General features: G+C 47.4%; 9 protein-coding genes; 5 read left to right on the top strand and 4 right to left on the bottom strand.

Moving 5' to 3' along the window:
* CNAG_01190 (vesicle transporter SEC22) overlaps nt 1-305 on the top strand; it is a 1322-nt gene extending 1017 nt beyond the window's left edge. Inside the window, exon 5 of the mRNA XM_012193989.1 lies at nt 1-305. This exon is cut by the window's left edge and continues 192 nt beyond it.
* On the bottom strand, nt 42-1903 carry CNAG_01191 (long-chain fatty acid transporter). Of its 3 annotated transcripts, none has more exons than XM_012193990.1 (6): nt 1784-1903; nt 1665-1697; nt 1535-1605; nt 1334-1470; nt 1208-1286; nt 42-1140 (listed from the first exon to the last, which is right to left on the bottom strand). In XM_012193990.1, exons 1-6 carry the CDS (start codon nt 1810-1812, stop codon nt 104-106), a joined length of 1386 nt encoding a protein of 461 aa, XP_012049380.1. In that variant the 5' UTR covers nt 1813-1903; the 3' UTR covers nt 42-103. The 3 variants fall into 3 exon arrangements, with proteins under 3 accessions (XP_012049380.1, XP_012049381.1, XP_012049382.1); XM_012193991.1 differs by having other exon boundaries at nt 42-1134; XM_012193992.1 differs by having other exon boundaries at nt 42-1131.
* Nucleotides 1904-1926: 23 nt separating this feature from the next.
* On the top strand, nt 1927-3167 carry CNAG_01192 (hypothetical protein). The gene is made up of 3 exons (XM_012193993.1): nt 1927-2008; nt 2087-2557; nt 2606-3167. The coding sequence occupies exons 2-3, from the start codon at nt 2271-2273 to the stop codon at nt 3138-3140; spliced, it is 822 nt and encodes a 273-aa protein (XP_012049383.1). The 5' UTR covers nt 1927-2008; nt 2087-2270; the 3' UTR covers nt 3141-3167.
* Nucleotides 3168-3333: 166 nt separating this feature from the next.
* Nucleotides 3334-7167, top strand: CNAG_01193 (the record flags this gene model as incomplete). Of its 2 annotated transcripts, none has more annotated exons than XM_012193995.1 (11): nt 3334-3462; nt 3507-3771; nt 3820-4021; nt 4065-4227; nt 4271-4508; nt 4561-4716; nt 4757-5089; nt 5131-5285; nt 5347-6717; nt 6768-6926; nt 6995-7167. In XM_012193995.1, the coding sequence occupies 11 exons, from the start codon at nt 3334-3336 to the stop codon at nt 7001-7003; spliced, it is 3180 nt and encodes a 1059-aa protein (XP_012049385.1). In that variant the 3' UTR covers nt 7004-7167. The 2 variants fall into 2 exon arrangements, with proteins under 2 accessions (XP_012049385.1, XP_012049384.1); XM_012193994.1 differs by having other exon boundaries at nt 6990-7167.
* Nucleotides 7168-7204: 37 nt separating this feature from the next.
* CNAG_01194 (hypothetical protein) lies at nt 7205-8546 on the bottom strand. XM_012193996.1 has 4 exons: nt 8422-8546; nt 8155-8366; nt 7858-8101; nt 7205-7805 (listed from the first exon to the last, which is right to left on the bottom strand). The coding sequence occupies exons 2-4, from the start codon at nt 8291-8293 to the stop codon at nt 7379-7381; spliced, it is 810 nt and encodes a 269-aa protein (XP_012049386.1). The 5' UTR covers nt 8294-8366; nt 8422-8546; the 3' UTR covers nt 7205-7378.
* Nucleotides 8547-9074: 528 nt separating this feature from the next.
* CNAG_01195 (cation-transporting ATPase 13A3/4/5) lies at nt 9075-14613 on the bottom strand. XM_012193640.1 has 12 exons: nt 14256-14613; nt 13146-14182; nt 12612-13085; nt 11288-12559; nt 11072-11231; nt 10901-11018; nt 10412-10838; nt 10033-10353; nt 9946-9980; nt 9845-9891; nt 9492-9791; nt 9075-9438 (listed from the first exon to the last, which is right to left on the bottom strand). Exons 1-12 carry the CDS (start codon nt 14560-14562, stop codon nt 9161-9163), a joined length of 4776 nt encoding a protein of 1591 aa, XP_012049030.1. The 5' UTR covers nt 14563-14613; the 3' UTR covers nt 9075-9160.
* Nucleotides 14614-14639: 26 nt separating this feature from the next.
* Nucleotides 14640-17490, top strand: CNAG_01196 (tyrosyl-DNA phosphodiesterase 1). XM_012193639.1 has 12 exons: nt 14640-14846; nt 14904-15047; nt 15100-15571; nt 15628-15836; nt 15887-15911; nt 15954-16034; nt 16091-16459; nt 16520-16792; nt 16856-17017; nt 17078-17153; nt 17209-17294; nt 17360-17490. Exons 1-12 carry the CDS (start codon nt 14806-14808, stop codon nt 17387-17389), a joined length of 1968 nt encoding a protein of 655 aa, XP_012049029.1. The 5' UTR covers nt 14640-14805; the 3' UTR covers nt 17390-17490.
* Nucleotides 17491-17784: 294 nt separating this feature from the next.
* CNAG_01197 (ran GTPase-activating protein 1) lies at nt 17785-19391 on the top strand. XM_012193997.1 has 4 exons: nt 17785-18049; nt 18099-18930; nt 18982-19141; nt 19193-19391. Exons 1-4 carry the CDS (start codon nt 17864-17866, stop codon nt 19233-19235), a joined length of 1221 nt encoding a protein of 406 aa, XP_012049387.1. The 5' UTR covers nt 17785-17863; the 3' UTR covers nt 19236-19391.
* CNAG_01198 (small nuclear ribonucleoprotein F) lies at nt 19225-20043 on the bottom strand. XM_012193638.1 has 4 exons: nt 19997-20043; nt 19812-19931; nt 19620-19708; nt 19225-19479 (listed from the first exon to the last, which is right to left on the bottom strand). The coding sequence occupies exons 1-4, from the start codon at nt 20009-20011 to the stop codon at nt 19440-19442; spliced, it is 264 nt and encodes an 87-aa protein (XP_012049028.1). The 5' UTR covers nt 20012-20043; the 3' UTR covers nt 19225-19439.
* Between the last annotated feature and the right edge of the window lie 98 nt (nt 20044-20141).

Below are 20141 nucleotides of genomic sequence, written 5' to 3'. Positions count from 1 at the left end.
TGCGAGCAGGGCGGTCGCTTACAACATTCAATGTAATACATAGACCAATGACATATCGTGACTTCACCTCCTCTTACAGCATGCGTAATTTATGAACGTTCGATCATTGCTCGGTGAGGAATCTCCTCAACCTTTCTTTGTATCTCAAAATCATCCACCGTGCCCCGCCCCAGCCTCCATTCAACACCATAATGACTATGAACGTGACCATCATTCCTATTCCAACATCCATCAGGGCGCGTCTCAACGTTCTCACTAAAAACCATATAACCCTCATTGAGATAGGTTTCTTTTTTCCCTTAACCTTGGTAACCGTTGTCACCCCTGTTCTACCCCACATTTCCTTGGCGTGATCATTCTCGCAGTTATCAAGCTCCTCGCTCTCATGCCCCTCCCAAGAGAACCAGCTCTTTCTCTTTTCGTCTCTCCTCAGAATAAGGGCTTGAGTTCTCTCCAAAGTGGAGAGCCTCTCGTGCAGCGCTGTCAACGAAGTCTGGATTTGCTGCAATGTATATGGAATGTTGATTGCTTGAGAGTTGGGGAAAGTAGAAGTCGATCCTGGGCGACGCGAATACGTAGGCGTGGGTTGATTGAGACCCAAAAAAAGAGAGTTCATGGTTTCCGGGGTGCCTAAGAAATCTCTGCTGCCTACAGCTGTATGGGGCAAGGGACTTGCCAATTGAGCCGAGGCTTGGGAATCGCGTCGTTGTCGTCTGGGGGAGTGAACCGAACCAGGTTTACTGGATACGGCCTCTCTCTCTACACCCGGAATCCTATCTAGCGGCATTCCAGCATGTTCCCGACTTTCACTCGCTAGATTACGTGCCGTTGATGGCCCGTGATCCCTCGCGTTCCCATCTTTACTTGTTCTACCGACGGCACGAAGTACTTCATTCTTCTGTCCTTGCATAGAAGATGATAAAGACGGATGGGGTGAATGATGGGATGGGGGACGTATTAAATTGGGTGCGTCATCTGGCGGTGGTAGCGGTGGGGCTAAAGAAGACATGTCATGTGGGATAACAATTGGCGAGTTATTGGACTGAGGAAGTAGGGCGGGAGAAGCTTGAGAGGAATGATATGAGGAGGCAGATGATGCGGGTGACGCAGGGCATGAAGGAATATGCGGAGCTGCTGGCACTATCATGTCTGAGCATATTTGCCCAGCATTCATCTCATGGTATCAAATTATGCGGAAACAACTCACGGTGTTCAGACTCGCTTTCCGGCTCCAGGATCTGCAAGTATCTTTGAACATCTTCAGCATCGGCATATTTCCTTAAAATCTACTTGGATCAGTGATGCTCATTTGGCGAGAGCAAGCATTACCAACTTTGACAAGGGCACTGACATAAAGCCTTTTTGCCTGAGGCTTATCGATGCCCTTCTGCCTGTTCCACGCATCCCATTTTGCTTTGCCTAAGAGATCAAGCATACCAGGACGCGGAACTGCAACGTCACCTTCAATAGCTGGTACGTGTACTATGAGTCAGCATACACAGACAGAGATTCAAGAGAAGTATGTTCAGCGCACCTTGTTTGTAAAGTGAGTATAGCCATAGCTTGTCTTCGTAGGTTGTCTGTATGGTGCCACCCTTCGGGAGACTACAAATGATATATTAAGCTGATAGTATAAGACCAAGCGATGCTCTAAAAACACCGACCTCTGGACTATATCCACGGCGCGATTGAACTGCCTTTAAACCATGATATCATGGATGGGTATGCATCTCTTATTTAGTTGATATGTTTGATAAGAACAAAAACAAAGATTGAGGCTTACGCGTCAAGGCCTGCAGCCGTGCTATCCATGGTCTGCCTGGTCGATTGGCTTCAGATTATAGGACCACTGTAGGTAAGTCTATCAGAGGAGCGATATATTACAATGCTGTATCAAGTTTGCAGTGTTATAGCATGTTGTAGCATCCTATACGACGCCAGAAGGTGAGACATGAGAACATCTTGAACCGCGCCGGCGGCCGGTCTGTTGGGCAAATAAGATCGCATGGTATGTGGTGCAACACACTCCTACTTTGTATGGCTTCTTCTTGACTATTTGTGATTACAACAACGTCAAATAATTCAGCACTAAAAGCACCACTTATTAGATCCAGCGGACAAATAGGACTTGCTCCTCACGACTGCAGTGATCAAGAAGTACGATACATCACTTCTCGCCTAGATCACTTCCTACAAAGCCGCACTTAGTGCCTTCGGCTTTCTCTGTCCAAAACATCACATACCGACATGCCCGTGCCACCTCTAATAATATGAGTACCCCACAAGATAACCTCTCCATTGAATTGGAGTTGATCTCTGCCTCACTTCTTCCTACTGAATCATTGCATTATCTATCGGCTTCTAGTCTATATCCACAGGCGTTTGATATAACCAACTCAGATAGTGGTCGATCCATGCATGTTGAGATACATGGGAATTATCCAAAAAAGGGAAGTGTTAAAGTGGACATGAAAGAAAACAGTATGGGGAGAGATGAGGCGCTAGTATGGAAAGAACGGGTCAATGAAAAGATGCTTGATTGGGACGATGCTCAGGAGTAAGTGTCTGAATAGCAGGAACAATTATTCGTTCTGACAGGCTCCAGATACCCGCTCTACCATATTCTTACGACCCAATTTCTCCCCTTACTCGCTCCCTCGGCAGTGTCGCCGTCTCCCCCTCCTTCCACTCCTTCCGAAACAGTTACGTCCCCCATTCTATATCATACCTTATTAGTTTCGCACCACTTGCTTTCTACCACCAAGCGCAAAAATATCATCTCTCTTTCCTCGACCTTGTCACTCATTGGCTTTTCCAAAATTGGGCACCCAGGCGTCATGTATGCTATAGGTGATGAGGCTGATTTGATGGAGTGGATACGAGAAATCAAGTCATGGAATTGGCTCGCATTGCGGGTGAAGATGAGCCCCGAGCCCATCCCGGAGGAGAAAGAGCAGGAGGCGGAGAGGAGAGGAAGAGAAGAGGGCGCACGTGGAGGAAGGGGTCGGGGCGAGTGGGTGGAAGTGGAAAAGGTAGGGGATGCGCTGAACTGGCTGCGAGAGAGGGGCGGGGAAAAGAGGGCCAGGATATTGACTGACGTCGGCGTCGGTGGCGGGACTCGGCCAAAGGAGGGTACATAGCTGACTGGACCGAATGCAAGTAGGAAGAAAGAAACAAGGCAGGAAGGAAGGAAGGAAGCAAACAGCTAATGCGCACAGGCCCCTCGAATGGCCTAGTCATTATCCTTCCATCCATCTCTCCTTCCCCCACTTTCTTCCTCTCCAAATCTCACTTTCTTTCCAAATTATTCACACATTCGCTCTTTTACTTATTATGACCTCTATTGATATTCAGCGGACACCCCCGGAGATAAGACAGAGCATCTACCGCAAAGCTATCATTGATCTTCGCCACACCGTCGGTATAGAATATGTGGCTTGGATGGAAGATACCGCAGCTCGGGTTAGTCTTGTTATCTCCATTTCCTGGCTCATTTTGTCCTTCAGGTGTTTGATCAATTCGCTCTCCTAGATACGACAATTTTCCCTGAAACTTTTGGACCTCGTGATGAAGACCCTTTGATTCCTTTTGGGGAGTGGCTTAACGATTCTTCCCAAAACAAGCACCATGTACACGATTATTTTGAGACTCCTAAACAGTCTTTGGAAGCGGATAGGAGGATGAAAGACCGCTTGCGACAGGAAGTAGTTAATAGACATAAAGAAGCGAGAGCCAAAGGGCCGGCAGAAAGAATGATATTAAGTGCAGTAGGTAAGGGTTTCATTTTTGTTCTACTCTCAAATCATTGATTCAATGCAGATCAGCCATTCCCTTCGTATCTTCACCCCCAGGATGTACTTATGACGGCCACGACGATGCGCGAGACACCTTCTTTCGATCAAGGAGACAAGGTGTGTCCTAAAAAATATGCCGATCTCGGTGAGAACGGCGATTTTCGTTTCCTAGTCAACCTCCAAAACCCATTGCCAAAAGACAAGAAAATAGAGGAAGCAGACGCTTTGTACGTTACAGCGCCTCACATCAACTTAGCTGATAACCGTTAGACATTTGCATCTAGACTTTGCAAAAAAAGATTTGAAAAAAGCAGCTGATATGGTGAGGACATTGAAGCACAAGTTGCAAAATCCTGTAAGGGGTGTCGATGGAACATTACTTCAAAGTGCTATATGGCGTAAATGGGAAAAGGATTTGAAAGCGAAGATCCAGGTAAGGGAGACCGGAATAATGAGTCAAGCTCACATGTTACCAGCATTTGCCTGAACCTCTTTCTCCCAAGCTTTTTCCACGTTGTCTCACCAATCCAAGACCTAACCAGCTGAATACATTCAAAGACATTGAGCAACTCATAGCACCAACAGTTACCAGCGGCCTCAATCTTCCCATATCCAGAGATATCATCACTCAAAACTCGAGTCGAGGGTGGGTCACGGAAGACAGTAACGATTTTGTGGAGGAAGCATTAAAATTGAAAAACCTGGACGATTTTGGTTGGTATCTAAACCTTGTTCTCTTAGCCTTGGGCTCATTTGTTGTACGAAGATGGTGTCCCATTCTCACCTCTGACACCTAAGAGTGTCAATAAGCATTCTCGTATACGCGCCTCTGTATCGCAGAGATATAATCAATTACCAATGACACCTCCTCCAACGGTTGAGCACAGATTAAAAATGCCCTGGGACCAAGATCCGCGTTTGGGTAAGTCTAATCTTCAGATAATTTCTAATGTCTTTTGCAGAGCTGCCTGTCATGCCTGCAAGGATACATTCTTCGCCCTACATAAACTCGGGTAGTATCAATCATCTTTTTACAGCGGTGGATAATCCATCCCCGCCAACACAAATCCGCTCTTTCGAAGTCGGATCAGCCGAGGCTACCCCGAGCTGCTCACGCAAAGGCGATGAAGACAAGGACAGACCCTCTGAGGCTCAGATCTTCTGTGATTTACTTACGATTGGGGATACGCAAGCTCGGGCGAATGGGAATGGTAGCCATGGAGGAGCTGAAGAAGAAGCTATGGCTTATGCCATGGAAGAGCAACTGGATACTTCTAAAACCAGTCACATGCGAGGTGAGCTAAGCTTGGCCGAGCTTCAGCTGAGTGGCAAATAGTATTGAATGTAAAGCATGAAGCTTACGATGATCCTTCGAATAACCTGCCGAAGTCTTTCTGTGAGCTATTGGAAAGCTCGCGGAAACGGGGACTGGAGGCGGACAAACAGATGTTCATAAAGTATCCTGGGTTAAGCACGGCTCTGGCTAGCGAGGTAAATCAAAATCATTGCAGTCTGTAAGCCGTATTGCTAACCCAAACATCCCTGACATCAGCTCCACTGGATCCCCTTCTCAACGATTAGTGACGCTGCGCTCATTGAAGATGGGGCAAACGTCCCTCCTATGGGAAACAATTTACCTCGAAGCTTAACCTTTCCACCTGCTGACTTGCTTTCCCAGACCATACCTCATCCAAGCGAAACGGTTTTGCGAAAATTGGTTGAACGTTCACCCAAGAGTATGACGCCGGCAAGGCCGAGATGGAGGACCATTCAAGATGCGGACGAATTACAGGAGCCTGCCGAGGATGTCAAATTGAGCGAGTCGCCGCAGGCCCCCTCACTGGCCCTTACCTCAACTCGACCGAAAAAAAGGAAGGGAGTTTCGCAGAAGGATTCAAATGAAGTGGACGAATTGTTTGAAGAGGGCCCGAATTTACCGCAAAAGCCAACAGCAACTGCTGATAGCCTGGGAAAAACAATGACGGTGAACCTGCGCAAGAAAACAAAGGTGAAAGATGTCCTTCAGTCCAACCTTCAGGAGGCAACGCTGGATGACATCATTGATATCATAACATCAAGGAGAGTAACTCATGGCCAAGCATTGACCGGAAACACTCAAGGAACTTCTTCGACCCTGCTCGACGATGCAGTGCCACGAGACGACATGAAGAACGACCTGTCAACTATCAAAGGCTTTTTGCATCTTCAAAAACTAGATCATCTAATCTCGCAGGAGCAAGAACCAACCTACAATTTTCCATCAGACCAGAACTTCTCACCGATATTCGAAGAAGAGGAGCCGAGGGATTGGAGATTAGATCCTCTCTTAACTAATCCTGAATGGTTTATCCAGACAAGCGCGCTGCAACAACAATCGTTCGAGGCACCCATGCCGGTAATGGCGGCTGTGAGCCTCTTCCAAAACAGACCCCTCATCCGAATGCTTGAATCCAGAGGTTTCTACTTGCTTGATAGTTTCCCGTCGTTACAAGGGGCTGACCTTGTGATATCTCCCACCATTGCTCTTGTTTTCAGACCTCTATCTTCATTACCTGATATTCATGTCGAACTCCTCGAAGAGCTCAAACTTGCGGCTACGTTTTACCAGCGGGTAATTTTGGTGTTTGAAACAATCTCGTATGCTGCCTCGGAGCGATATGCAGTAGAAAGTAGCAATTCCAACCCACTCGGGACAAATATAATTCATGCCCTAGGATCTCTCAACAGGGGTAAAAAGGCTGCCTGGAGTATGAACGATATCATTGGTGAGCTGGATATTGTATTTGCGTCCAAAGGAGCAGGGGAGATCGTCGATAGTATGTCAAAAGTTTTGCGAGAAGACGAGGGACGGCTCAGAGAGAATATGGGAGAAGAGGGTTATTTGCAGTATAAAGGACGGGAGTGGATTGGCTACGAGCCTATTGTAGGTGAAAAGCCGACATTGCGTTTGTATTTTGACTGAACGAAATACAGGCGGAGCATGAAAATACTATGGTGGAAATGTTCGGTATTAACGCATTCGGCGCGCGATACGCTCTCGCTACTTATGGTGGTGCAGAAAGGCTAGCTTATGAGATGACTGAAGACGAGCGTATGGAGAAACTAGGACCCATATGGGGTCAAATTATTACTGTACGTTGTGAAAAGTTCATTATATCCGACCTATTGGTAGGAAATCTCATTACAAGTTACTAGGCTAGATTCAATGACATATTGAGAGAAACGCTACGCGGCTCAAAGGCCGTCGACTTCTGATAAATATTGATCAACATGATCAGAGGTTTGAATATGATACGCAGGCCATGTTGAATTTGCTTCCGAGCAGCCATCTCATGTACATTTGAGAAGTTTGTCATGAATTACTATATATCATGACCGCATCAAAGCAATGCAGATGAATCGTGAGGCGTATGTAAAAATTCAAACTACATAATTAAATGGCAGCCCTATTAGACCTTATATATTACGATGCGTACGAAATATCTTAGCTGTATACCGATAATTACCACTTCCCTTTTTCCATCTGATTGCAACGACCAGTTATATCATAGCAGCCTATTGCTGTAACATCACTATCTCTTCCTTCATTCCTTCAAGGGATCATATCCGCCTTCACCAGCTTCAGTCGGGTGACTAATATTCTTCCCTCTAAGGGCCTCCAACAACTTTGTCGTTCCCTTGAATTTACTTTCGTCAAAAGCGATTATGTCGCTTCTGCGCCGTGCTGGCTCCCTTTCCTTCTTTCTTAGTCTTTTTTTCAAGATGAATTGGCTTAACCACAAAAGTAACGTGGCTCCCATGATAGAAGCGAAAATGACGACGAAGTACATAGCACCGTTCCATTTCACATGGTACATTTGTTGAGAGAGCGCAGAAAGCTGAGCTGAAGAACTTTGAGCAGCCACCGCAGCCGTATCATTAAAAGATGGTGAAAGCTCAGTGGTTGTCTTGGCAGTGGCTATAGCAAAGGGATTGGAGGTAGTAGCACTATTCAATTCTGCTGTGTTATCGCTGGACAGCAATACTGCGTCAGAAAGGATTTTCAGCGTGAGGTGTAACTTACCTGATATGACTATAGACAGACTCTTCAATAATCGCATAGTCAAAGGCAAAGCTTTGATTACCGATGTTTGTAAAAGTGAGATTATGAGTGTATCCATCTTGTAGGTTGGTGGCGTTATAAAGGAGATTATGATAATCAATGTTATCCTGCTGAGCAGTGTATGAGCCCATTGGTTCACCATCAAGTATAGCAGAGAATCTCCCCTGTTCAGGGCCAGCGAGACCGAATGCCGAAATGGAGGTTCCTGCAGAGCCATTCAGCTGTCAGCGAAAGCTTCATTAGTTCAAAATTACAAACCGTTGAAGTATATTGAAGTCCAGCTTCCTGATGTGGTCGTCCAGCTGATTGAATTATTCCAGAAATTTCCTAGAAGAGGTCGCATACTATCCACCTGAGTCTGGTTGATATATTCATCTGAGCCATTGACTCGAAGCATATTCCATCCAGGGGAGAGAGAGAGAGCGGGGGTTGACCATTGTGAGTCATCAACGGTGTAAAGTCTCTGAGACCTGCAAACGTTGTGTTAACTTAATCAGTGGCATCAGCCGTGAGTGAAAGACCAACATGTCGATAGTTGAAGTTAACGGCGCTAATATATACCGATTGGCCAAATTCCTGTTGCACCAATAGTAGTAATGAAGTCCCGATAACAACGTTGTCTTATGCTCTCGATGGCAATATTGAAGGGAATTTCACTTGGAAGATGGGGCTAAAAACGATGAGAATGAATGATGGGGGTGTATAAATTTGAACAGCCCCGTCGGGTCCTTATCCATGGACAGCTAAGGAAGGGGGCATTTTGTCCTTATTATGTGTTGAAGGGGCACCACAGGAGGCGAGTTTGAATTTGATTTGTGTAATGAGAGTTCTGTCTGCCTTTGACAGCGCGTGTCTCGTTTGTCCGTCCGATGATGAGCAGTAAGTCCTTCAGCCATCACATACGACGGATCAATACTTGCCAGCATCCGCTGTGTAGATATTTCAAGATAAGTGCGCAGTAGAAATTATGCAGTCCTTTGCAACAAAGGCACTAACGTCCTATCAGTTGAAGGCATTCCCTCTGTCCTTTAGATGGGAATAAAAGAGGAACCAGAAGGCTGCCATACTTGTTCCGTAGTTCCCTGCGACAGAAGTCTTGAATATATAGATGGAATACGTGGTTTACGTATCATTTGAACGCGCCGTAATCTCTTCATTCGTCGATTATGCGCCCGAAACATAAGATATGGAACCTGAGAATACATAGCTTACAATGGCCAGTCGGCAATATCGTTGACAGACGAATCTAATCCGTTTCTATCGCTTAAGTTCCTGTTGAGGGCGGCAATCTATAATCTCTTCTCTTTCCTCTGCGACCCTTCCACCTTTTGGCAAAGACAATCATTCTGGAGATCGGTCGCTCAGCAAATTTCTCAAATGCGAAGCTCGCCAAGATGTTGACAGCCGCAACAGCAAGCAATTGTAATCTGAAGGTGAACTTCAAGTCGGTGATATCGAGAATGACAGCAATTGATGCGGCAGGTGAAAGAAGAATATAGGCACTGAAAGACGTAAGCACAGTGAGGCAGATTACGAGGGAGGCTGACAGGTGCAATTCAGTTTTAAGGTCTTCGTCAATATTTATTGAAACTCACGATTGGTATATAGAGGTTTGCGGTACGGCGGTCCGACACTGAATACTCCAGCCACAAGGATGTACTGGAAACAAGAAACGAGGAAAAGCGCAGAATTCTCGAAGTTGAACGTTTCCAATTTGTCCACGTTGGTATCAGGCTTTGTATACCACTGCTGTTTTCGTACCCAGACGAAAACAAAGATTTGGATTGCGGCATTTATCAAAATTTGGCCAATAATACTGATCAATACCTTCCTCGACACCAGGCTTGCGGTCGGTCGCTTAGGGTGAATTTTTGGATATGGGAGGGTACGGCCCACTTTGAACACATCTGAGCTCTGAAGTCATCCGAAACCGAGACGTATAACTCACTAGTCACAGCGATGGGGATAATAATGAAAAGGTCAATATACAAGAACCTAAGAATCAAAATCAATATAAACATAATGGCTGGGTTTAGCTGGGATACATACTGGAAATCGCCAAGACTTGATGCAAAAGAATAGAGCTGAGCTGTTCGTTAGTGTCCGGTTCGAAATAACAAATCTCCATTTCCTTACCAAAGTAACTGTCATAAACTGAATCATCGAATACAGCGCCATGTATTTGAAACAGCTGAAACTTGTGACAAGTGCAGCTCTGCCTTCCTTGATGATCTCTACCATGCAGCTGATGTCTGGTATTTGGCTGGTGAACGGGGCAGCGACTGATGCTTCCGCTTCCGATAAGGACACACCAACATCGGCGGCTTTCAAAGCTCCGCAATCATTTGCACCATCACCGCAGAAGGCGACCGTATAGCCCAAAGATTGAAGACGTTCAACCAATTCAGCCTTCTCATCAGGAGACATGCGGGCGAATATTACGCCCTTAACCAACATCTATGACGTTGCAAATCAGTCTCTAGATTTCACAGACGGCTATAAGACCCGAACTCACCCTTTCCATCGTTTCAAACTCTGCATACTCCAGCATCCACCTGAACACATCCCCTGTCAACGCCAACTGGTAATCATGCATTTCCGCCTCCGCCGTATCCATAGCGACGCCAACTTGATTAGTCAACGGTTTTAGTGTCCACTCATCCAGTTTCAGCCTGTCATCGTCGACGCTAGACCAGTCTAGCCTCGCCTCATCGTGAACGCCCGTACCAGGAATAAAAGTCGGTATATAGACACTGGCAGAATGCGAAACGAGGCCGCACTCGCGAGCCACGCTTATAGCGGTACGAACATTGTCGCCTGTGACCATACGACACGCCAAATGAGCAGCACGAAGGGTATGAATGTTCGGGGCTGTACCGGGTTTCAGCTTGTTCTCAAAAACAATGAAACCGAGGAACTGGAGATCAGACTCCGCAACGTCTCTGAAATGGGTCCAATCAGCTATGCAATCTAAGGTATTATTGTCTGAATGGAATGCACATACCGTCTCATTCTCTGAGCTCTAAGCCACGTCAGACCCTCAATGGATTTGCCAGCGATAGCGATGACACGGAACCCATTTCTAGTATAATACGAAAGCATATCGTCATAATCATGGGGAACTGCAAACAATCGCAATCAGCGATATCAAGTGCAGATGTACTATTTCTCTTACATGATGAGGGGTCACATATATCAGGCATAACCTCTGGGGCACCCTTGACATAAACCTCCATACACGTGGATTTGAGCCTTTTCACAATCACGCTCATCCTTCGCAATGCGGAGACAAAATCAAATGTTCGAATGACTCCCAGTTCCAAAAAATGTGCGTGCTGGTATCCAACGATTAGTCAAGATCTATTGATGGGTGATATTCTGCCAAGCTTACTTTAGAGCCCTGTTTGAGAGCATCCTCCATCCTCCATCGATCTGTCCCTGGCGGCCTCACAACAGTCTGCACTAATGCTTGCGGCCTGGCTCCTTCTGCGTTTCCTTTTGTGACAGGCCTAGACTGTCCCTCGTCCAGGGTCCAACCGGTGTACTCAAACATCTTGATGTCTAGAGGATCACCTATAATTTCGCCGTCGATCAATTTGAGTGCATGGCAGGTAGCAAGAGCATAGAGAAGCGGAGTTTTGCCGTTAATGCCGCCTTCGATGGGGACATCTGCAATATCGGAGTGTAATTCGGAAAAGCGATTGTTTTGTCGATCAATCGTACGCGCGCCCAAGACGTCTAATCCATCTTCGGTAAGGGTACCTGTTTTGTCAAAGCAAACCACGTTGATCTTGCCACCGATGTTGACCCGGTTAGGTGAGATACAGAAGATGCCGCTCTTTCTCAAGCGATCGATAGCGAAAGTCGTTCCGATAGTGAGAGTTGCGGGAAGTGCAGGCGGGACGACGATTGTGATGAGATCTAAAGCTCGAAGCATAATGGTATGCCAGTGGATACCGATCCGGACAAATTGAACAGCTGATACGGCAAATCCAAAACCAGCTATAATTGCCAAAACCCCAATGAAGTTCATCGAATCACGATAAAACTTGAATCCCATAGGTTTGGGGAATAACATCGATCGCACCAAGGCCCCCTTTGTGGTATTGAAGCCTGTTCGTGTCACCATTGCCAAAGCAATAGAAGATTCACTTTTCGGGGCCCAAACGGGTTTCGCGCCAGCTCTAACCCTTATTATCTTGGTGCCAGAAAACAGATAATGCTTGGCTAGGTCTGAATCGATCTCGGACGATCCTTGCTTAGATTCACGGGAAAGGGCTCGCAAAGTCTCGTCCTTGGCCGGGATTTTGCTGACTGGAACAGACTCACCAGTCAACATTGATTCATTGACGATCGCGTCGCCAGAAAGCAACAGAGCGTCGCAGGGAAAGACGCTGAGATTCGGATCAGAGGAGTCAAAGATATCCCCGGGCACAAGCTCAGAGCAGTCTTTCATAACCCATTCACCATCGATGAGTACTTTGACGTCGCAATGGAATCGAGACATCTCGCGCATGCGTTCGATAGTACGTTTGGTCTCTATTAGGGTCGACATGATACTGGTGACACTGATCAAAGCAATGGCGAAGGCGTAATAGTAATAGTCGTCAAGGGACCAGAGGATAATTGAAGCGATTTGGAAGACGTAAAACGGATGCAAAACCTGCGCAAATCGTACGTGAGAAACGTATAATCAGGATCACTGAAATGCTTACCTCATCTACAAGAAGACCCACAACCGATTTCGAGGCAATATCGATTATGTTTTCCCCCATCAGTACCAATCTTTGCTTTCGCACCGCATTGCCAAGGCCCTGAGCCACCGCCCTGTTGGAAGTCCACTTTGGATCCCTCCAATCTCTAATCATCGCCCACCGCCCCGTTGTAGGGTCTAAAGCGAATTTCGTATATCTGTACTCCATGACTTTCAAAAGACCAGCGGTCTCTTCCCAGATTGTCTTGCCAGGCTCCACATCGGACATCAAGTCTTTGGCACCACCGACACCACCCGCTGGTTCTCCGTTCAAAGAGTGAAGAGGTTGAGCCGAGATGCTGCCTGATGACAGACCGGAAGAGCCATTAGCAGAAGTGGTGGAAGCAGGAGGAATTGACTGAGGAAAGACGGTGGAAAGTGGGTAAGGATAGGGAACTATGTTTAATGGAATGATATGAAGGTTTCCGTAAGGAGTCTAGAACAAGTCAAAGGCATGAGAAAGATGGCATTTACGGATCTTGACCAAGCCACTTACTTCAACAACGAGCCAACTACCCTCCTTGGCTTCTTCAAATGACGTCTCTTTTCCGAGAAATTTGACCCAGATCTTGGGCATCCATCTGCCCAGCAAACCGAGAGCCCCCAGCGTCAAAATGCACCCTAGCCACCACAAGATGTTTCTAAATGGATCTGTCCTGTAGCAAGTAAAGCGGATTGAGAGATCTTCATCGGGCAAGACGATAGTCTGCCGTGAAGGGACCGCGACACTGACAAAGTCTCTAGGCTCGTCCAGGTCATTGAGTCGCACGTGGGGCTCACCGAAGATACCATCTGTGGCTGATGGCACAAGCGGTATTGAGGGAGAAGTTGGCCGAGATTGAGGAGGAAGAGAGGTGTCATCTGCAAAAGAGGAGGAATACCCTTCGCCATCTTCACCATAAGAGTCCATGTAATCGTCCTCCCCATACCCCCAATCTTCTTCGCTTAGCGATGGGCTAGGGGACCGGACATAGCTCCGTGATCCAGAGGAAGCTCTCCGCGATCTGCTTCTGCTTCTCGAAGATGATCTCCGTCGATGTTCATCAACAGAACGAGCCAGGGCGGCCTCTTCGTCTTCGGCGTCGTGTCGAGTGAGCCCGATAAATGAAGCAATTCTTCCTAGCGCCGTTGCCGATGGCCGCTGGGGACTGAGCGGTTGGGGTTCAAAATCCTCCTCATCGTCAGAAAACCGATCTTCATCTTCTTGATCACGACCATGCTCCCGGTACGAAAAATAGCTTCCGGGTTGAGCACTAGAGTCCCGCCTCCCCCAGCGCCGTGAGTCCCTTCGACTCGGTATATGTCGACGATACGCGCCATGTTCAGTGGTGGATTCGTCTTCAGCAGCGTCAAAAGCGAAGACTGCTGAGCCTGGAGACTGAAGGATATCAACCTGCGAGGATCCCTGACGTCGGAACACACTAGATGGACGTGCTATGGATGCGACAGAGTGGCGGGACGCAATAGAGGCTCTGCGGGATCCGACACGCATATGCGAGCGAGTGATGGAAGAGGGAAATATGCCCGTGTCAGCTACAATTCAATAAGACGTATCCATTAGACATTTATACCGCATGACGACAGGAATGGTGCAGATGGGACACACCGTTGTCACTCCCTGCCCAGCTAGTCCAGCTACCGACCATCATTTCCGGAGGGCCCTCCTGCTCTCGCTTTGCCCTCTCAATGGCGACGGCATCAACTACGGCCTGCGGAGCATTCTCGGTGTAGTCGTAATTGGAGACTCCTGGGGGTTGCTGCCCGTCTTGAGGATTTTGAGGCGGAGGAATGGTGTTCCGCTCCTGGTCTGGGATGTGGAGGGGACGTTGTGGGCTGAACGCTGTGGGGCGGGAGACGGAGATAGCGGAGGGGATGTTGTCTTGGATGGGTGGCGGGGTTGGCGGGGAAGTCATCTGGGACGTTGGAGGACAGCCCTGGGTTATATGCACAGAAACCGAGCACTCGCACAAAAACAGCAGACATTTCCTTTCCGACGTCTCCACTTAAGCTTCTTCTTCGTCCTTCAGTCGGCAGCTGTAATCACACGTCACTAACACCTGACGTCATCACTTGTTGCTGTTGCCCGTCTTCATGATGGTTATCCAAAACTGCCTTAAAGAACGACGGCAAGCAGGATAGTTACCTTTCAGGCAACCATGGGCAGCGATGAACAGCCCTCTTGGACCCCTCTGTCACGGTATGTACTCTATCCCTTCCTGGGCTTCCGAGCACCACCCTGATTAGATCACATTAGGAGTAATCAACAGTCTGTCGACCATGACGACGAAGATGATGAACAGCTCAGGATCGCTATAGCTCTATCGCAGACAGAAGCGAGAGAAACAAAGAGAGCAAGGAGAGAAGAAACGCCAGATGACGAGAAACAAATGCTTGAAGAGTGAGCCATCTTACAAACTTTGCTTCAAATCGTTTATATGATATCGTCATAGAGCTATCGCGGCATCACTGGCTGAAGCTGGATCTTCGACCAATCCGGAGACTATAATAAGCCAGCAACCGGTTGGATCTCCTGCTACTCCGATCGTGGCCCCTGCGGAAGAGGCTCCTTCATCTCTCAGAGTCGGAAGTCAAACCTACGATCGGGCTCAGATGAATAGGGAGCGTTTGCAGAGACAAGCTGCACGTGAGAAGATCGAAGCCGAACGGTCACGCAGAGACGGTATAGCTACATTCGAACAGACTTCCTCTCAACTCCCACAAGCTAGAAAAGCTGCTTCAGCACAATGGCCTCCACCTACCGGTGCTCATCCTTTCCAAAGGACTGCTCCATTTCCCAGAGATGCAGCTGGGGAGTATTATCTAGAAGGGGAGTTAAGACATACCGGAAACATGTGGGCAAGCGAGGACCCTACCGGGAACATTCGTTCCCCAACATTTTCTCTCACTCATGTTGTAGGTAATGTAAGTATTGGTGCCATTCTCTACTTATACAGCAGTCACTGATGACCGTCGATAAGCATTCTCAAATTTCGCTCATCATCACATCAGCATACTGCATTGATGATTCATGGATAAACGAGGCAGGGATCCTTCCAGATCCCGTAGATGTTCCTATTGTAATGATACGCCCCTATCCCAAGGATCTTCGCCATCGTTTGAATGGAAAAGTTGTAAGCCAGTTAAACGGTGAAGTCTGGTGTTATCCCGATATGAAAGATAATTGGGGGTGAGTTTTGTAGGACAAAGTACAGACAGTTGCTGATGAAGAAAATTCAGCACCATGCACATGAAATTCTTTTGGGTACGTCCTATCTGGTTTTTCAAAACCTGACATTCCTTGCAGATCTTTTACAAGACTGGTAGACTTCGTGTATGTATCTCAACGGCCAATCTAGTTCCATACGACTGGTCCATGATGGAAAACGTGAGTGACTGGGCCATCTTTTTCATTTTTCGATATGTGTGCTAACTGATGTGCAGTCCGTCTTTGTCCAAGACTTTCCTCGTCTTGATACCCCTATACAAGGGTTATCTGCCGACACTCCCACCCATGACCTAGCTGTGCAGTTCCGTACACTTTTCAAACACATTGGTGTCGATTCCGCTCTGACGCTCCTATCAAAGAACCATCCCCAGGGGAACCAAATTCCGTTTTCTGGACAAAATGATTTTGCGGACTTACGGCATTGGGATTGGGGGAAAGTCAGATTCAGAACAGTCATCAGTATATCCGAGAAGCTCTCGGGGGCTAGTGATGTGAGCCGATTCGGGATTGGCCGGTTGGGCCACGTCCTGGATACCGAGGGATGGCTGCCTGATGAAGAAGAGAAAGCTGTTATTGAGTATCAGGTAGGGATACAGAGAGGATCTTGTCGTCCCAATTCTTCCGCTTACATTCTCTTAATTTAGGGGTCTTCATTGGGCCAGTACAGCCTCAATTGGCTCCATAATTTTTATTCTTTTTGCACTGGCAAAAAGATCTCCTCCCTCGTGACTAATTCTAAACCATCTTCCTGGCCCCCGATCAAAATTATATTTCCCTCACTCGGTACCGTTGACAATTCAGTTGGAGGGAGAGACGGAGGAGGTACAATTTTTGCAGGCAAGGGTTGGAATGCCAATACAAAGGACTTGTTTTACGATTCCAACTCGAAAAGGGGAGGTATCCTCATGCATGCCAAGGTAAGCATTGGTATCCATGTCAAAGGGTCATTTGACTGTGCGGAGAACTGAGAATGTTTGTAGATGATGATAGCTATATTCCATCCTAAAACACGAACGCCTTCATCGCAGACTCCGTCTTCAGCCTCTCTCGGCAAGCGGAAAGCCTTGGAACTGGACGAAGTAGAAAACCGGATAGGAGGGTGGGTGTATGTTGGCAGCCACAACTTTTCACCAGCTGCTTGGGTGAGTTCAGTCTCTCAACAGGTATTGTCGGACGAATGGTCCCTGACCCTTTCATTACAGGGTACACTGGACACCAAAAAAAGTCCTGTAACACTCAGTATAAAAAACTATGAGTTGGGCATCGTCTTCCCCTTGTGTGAGTCATGCGAATTGATACACCCCCGCTTTTTTATTTTATCTGACAAGTCCAGACGGGCAACAATCCAATGCTGCCGCTGACAAGGTGGCCCCGTATAAACGGCCACCGAAAAAGTATTCGGTTGGAGATGAACCGTGGGTAAGTATCCTCTTCCTTACAATTTAGACCTAGTCAATCAAAGTACTGACAATGGTTGATTGCAGGACCAAAAGAAACACGGATTTGGCCTCTGATAAGCGTTATAAGTGCGTGGTGGGCTGAGTACTAGGCATGTATTGCAAGACCCCAGTTATTTTCTTCGCATGCAACGACCATCTATCTGTTGTCTTGTGATATCTATGACCACGTTTGCGAGCAAGCCCGGAGTCGAGCGCGTTTGCCCGTTGCTGCTCAATTAATCTATTCAAGTGAGAAAATACAAACAATACTGAATACGTTTTGTTCGTGTCGTCTCCCTCTCACGTATTATGTATGTCGATCTCTGTGCTCAAATAATCGAAACAATACAGAATTACGGTTTGTTTGTCGTATCCGTTTTCAGGTGTCCCGATCCCAGTACGTTCCGTCGAAGCGCGTCAAGGTCTGAAAAGAGCTTCCGCTGTGATGTTGTTTTTCGCCGATTTCTATGGTTTGTTTCTGAAAAGTAATCAGTCCTTTTGTGTTCACTTTCTATACCTTTACGCTTTTCACAGGCTTACCTCGCAACTATGTCCAAAGCATTCTCCATCCTCGGTAAAAATATTAAGGCCAACACTAAGGCTGAGTTGGAGCCCTACATCTCCCAGTTGGAAGAAATGGAAGATGTTGAAGAGGTCCATTTCGGTGGCAATTCCTTGGGTGTTGAAGCCTGTGAGGCCATTGCCAGTGTGCTCAAGAAGAAAACCAATTTGAAGGTGAGGCTTTTATTCCCATGTGATCACAAATGCTCATGCTCTTATGCAGGTTGTCGACTTGGCAGATATCTTTACCGGCCGACTCATCTCTGAAATTCCTCAGGCCCTCTCCGCTTTGTGCGACGCGCTCTCTGACCACACCTCTTTGGTCGAGCTCGATCTCTCTGACAATGCCTTTGGCGGTCGATGCGCGGACGCCCTCGTACCTTTCCTGCAGTCCAACACCCATTTCCAAATCTTCAAGCTCAACAACAACGGTCTCGGACCGTGGGGAGGCTCTGTCGTCGCAAAGGCTTTGCTTAATAACGGCGCCAAATGTGAGAAGGAAGGGAAGGAGTCTAGTTTGAGGGTTATTGTCTGTGGCCGAAACCGATTGGAGGACGGTAGCGCACCTGACTGGGCTGCGGCGTTTGGGAAACACCGAAATTTGAAAGAAGTCAAGATGCCCCAAAATGGTATCAGGATGGAGGGTATCCAGGCTCTTGCCGAGGGGTTGTCTAACTGCAAGGAGTTGGAGCACCTCGACTTGCAAGACAACACAGCTACCAAGACCGGAACCCGTGCGATTGTCAAGCACCTCGACTCATGGCCCAATCTTAAGCATCTCAACTTGTCAGACTGCTTGCTCGGTTCAGCCGGAGGTATTGCTCTCACTACCAGTTTGAGCCTTGGGTCTAATCCTAAGCTTGAATCCCTTAAGTTACAATATGGCGAGATGGACAAGCGTGCTGTCGAGCTGTTGAGTGTAGCTATCTCCCAGCATCTCAAAGAGTTGACGGTGCTCGAATTGAATGGAAACAGGTTTTCTGAGGATGACGAATGCGTAGAGGAGTTGAAAAAAGCATTGGAGCTCTGGGGTCATGAAGAAGCTCTCGATGAGCGTGAGTTTCCCTATCAGTACGAAGAAGGTCTGCGGCTGAATGTACACGTAGTGGATGACATGGAAGAGCCAGAGTCCGAAGAGGAAGAGAGCGAAGAAGAGGAAGAGCGGGAGGAGGAAGAGGAGGAGACCGGCGAGCCTGACGATGGTGTTGACAAGGGCGCTTCCGGAGAGGATAAGCTTCCTCCTGTCTCCGACAAGCAGACTGACGAGTTTGTATTTTCAGTTTATGGATCATTGGACAAAGCTGATCAGGGATGTAGGCTTGCGGACATGCTCGCTGGTGTTCACGTTGGGAAACAATAAAAGACCATATCGGTTTATTTTACATGGCATAGGCATAGATGCGGGTCGGATAGTTGCTTTGGGTTCTTCTGCATGTAACAACTCTCATATTACCTCACCGCGAGTTGCGAGTTAGCCCCAATAGTTTGTCGCAGCTGCATGCCAGTTCTAAGTTTTACAGTCGATTAATTGTGCATAAGGCCTCCGGCCTCCACCATACATCATTTAATCTTGATCCATCCCGCCTGCCCTGTCTTTGGCCTCTCTGTTGTAGAAAGAAAACGTTAAAGTAAAGAAGCATAGTTAATAGGGATCCACGGGTATGAGGCAAGTGGAAAAAAAAAGGGACCAGGTCGGCATTGTCAGCATCAACTTCAATTTCCATGTGCGCTTGTGGTCACGCACCTTATGTACAGAACATTGTTGCAACGGATAAGGACTTCTCCCAAAGCACCATTTGACTTGCCGTTCTCAATTTCTTCAGTGTTAGCAAGCTGCGACACTTTGATCAGTATTCTACACGCCTGAACCGCAGCTGGTTGACAGCATCCGCTGCAACCCATGCCCATAGTTCTTGCTACGGAGCACAAGACTCACTTGCAAGTTCATGTAGCCATCTGTGGATACGAGATAGCCCCTGTACTCGAGACCCCACTTTAATCGGACATAGACGACCTTGCCTGTGAGATCTTGGAGGAAGGGCTTTGGGTTAACGGGCTGTGAATTGAGTTGTTGGTGGTGAGCGTGAATTGAGTGGTGTCCGTGAACGGATGAAGACTCACTGCGATGGCAGACATGGTGCTTGTCTTTTGAGTAGGGTATAAGAGAGTATAGGCAACATAATAACTTGAAGCTTGGTGGTGAGTGTCGCTGAGAGAGTTTGCGGCAGGAAGGCGCGCAGGGGAGAAGCTGGGCAATGCGCGCCTA

This window comes from Cryptococcus neoformans, chromosome 5 (assembly GCF_000149245.1).
Source record: "Cryptococcus neoformans var. grubii H99 chromosome 5, complete sequence".
Classification (NCBI taxonomy): Eukaryota; Fungi; Basidiomycota; class Tremellomycetes; order Tremellales; family Cryptococcaceae; genus Cryptococcus; species Cryptococcus neoformans.
Note: the sequence above shows the minus strand (reverse complement) of the source record. Positions and strands in the feature narration are given on the sequence as shown.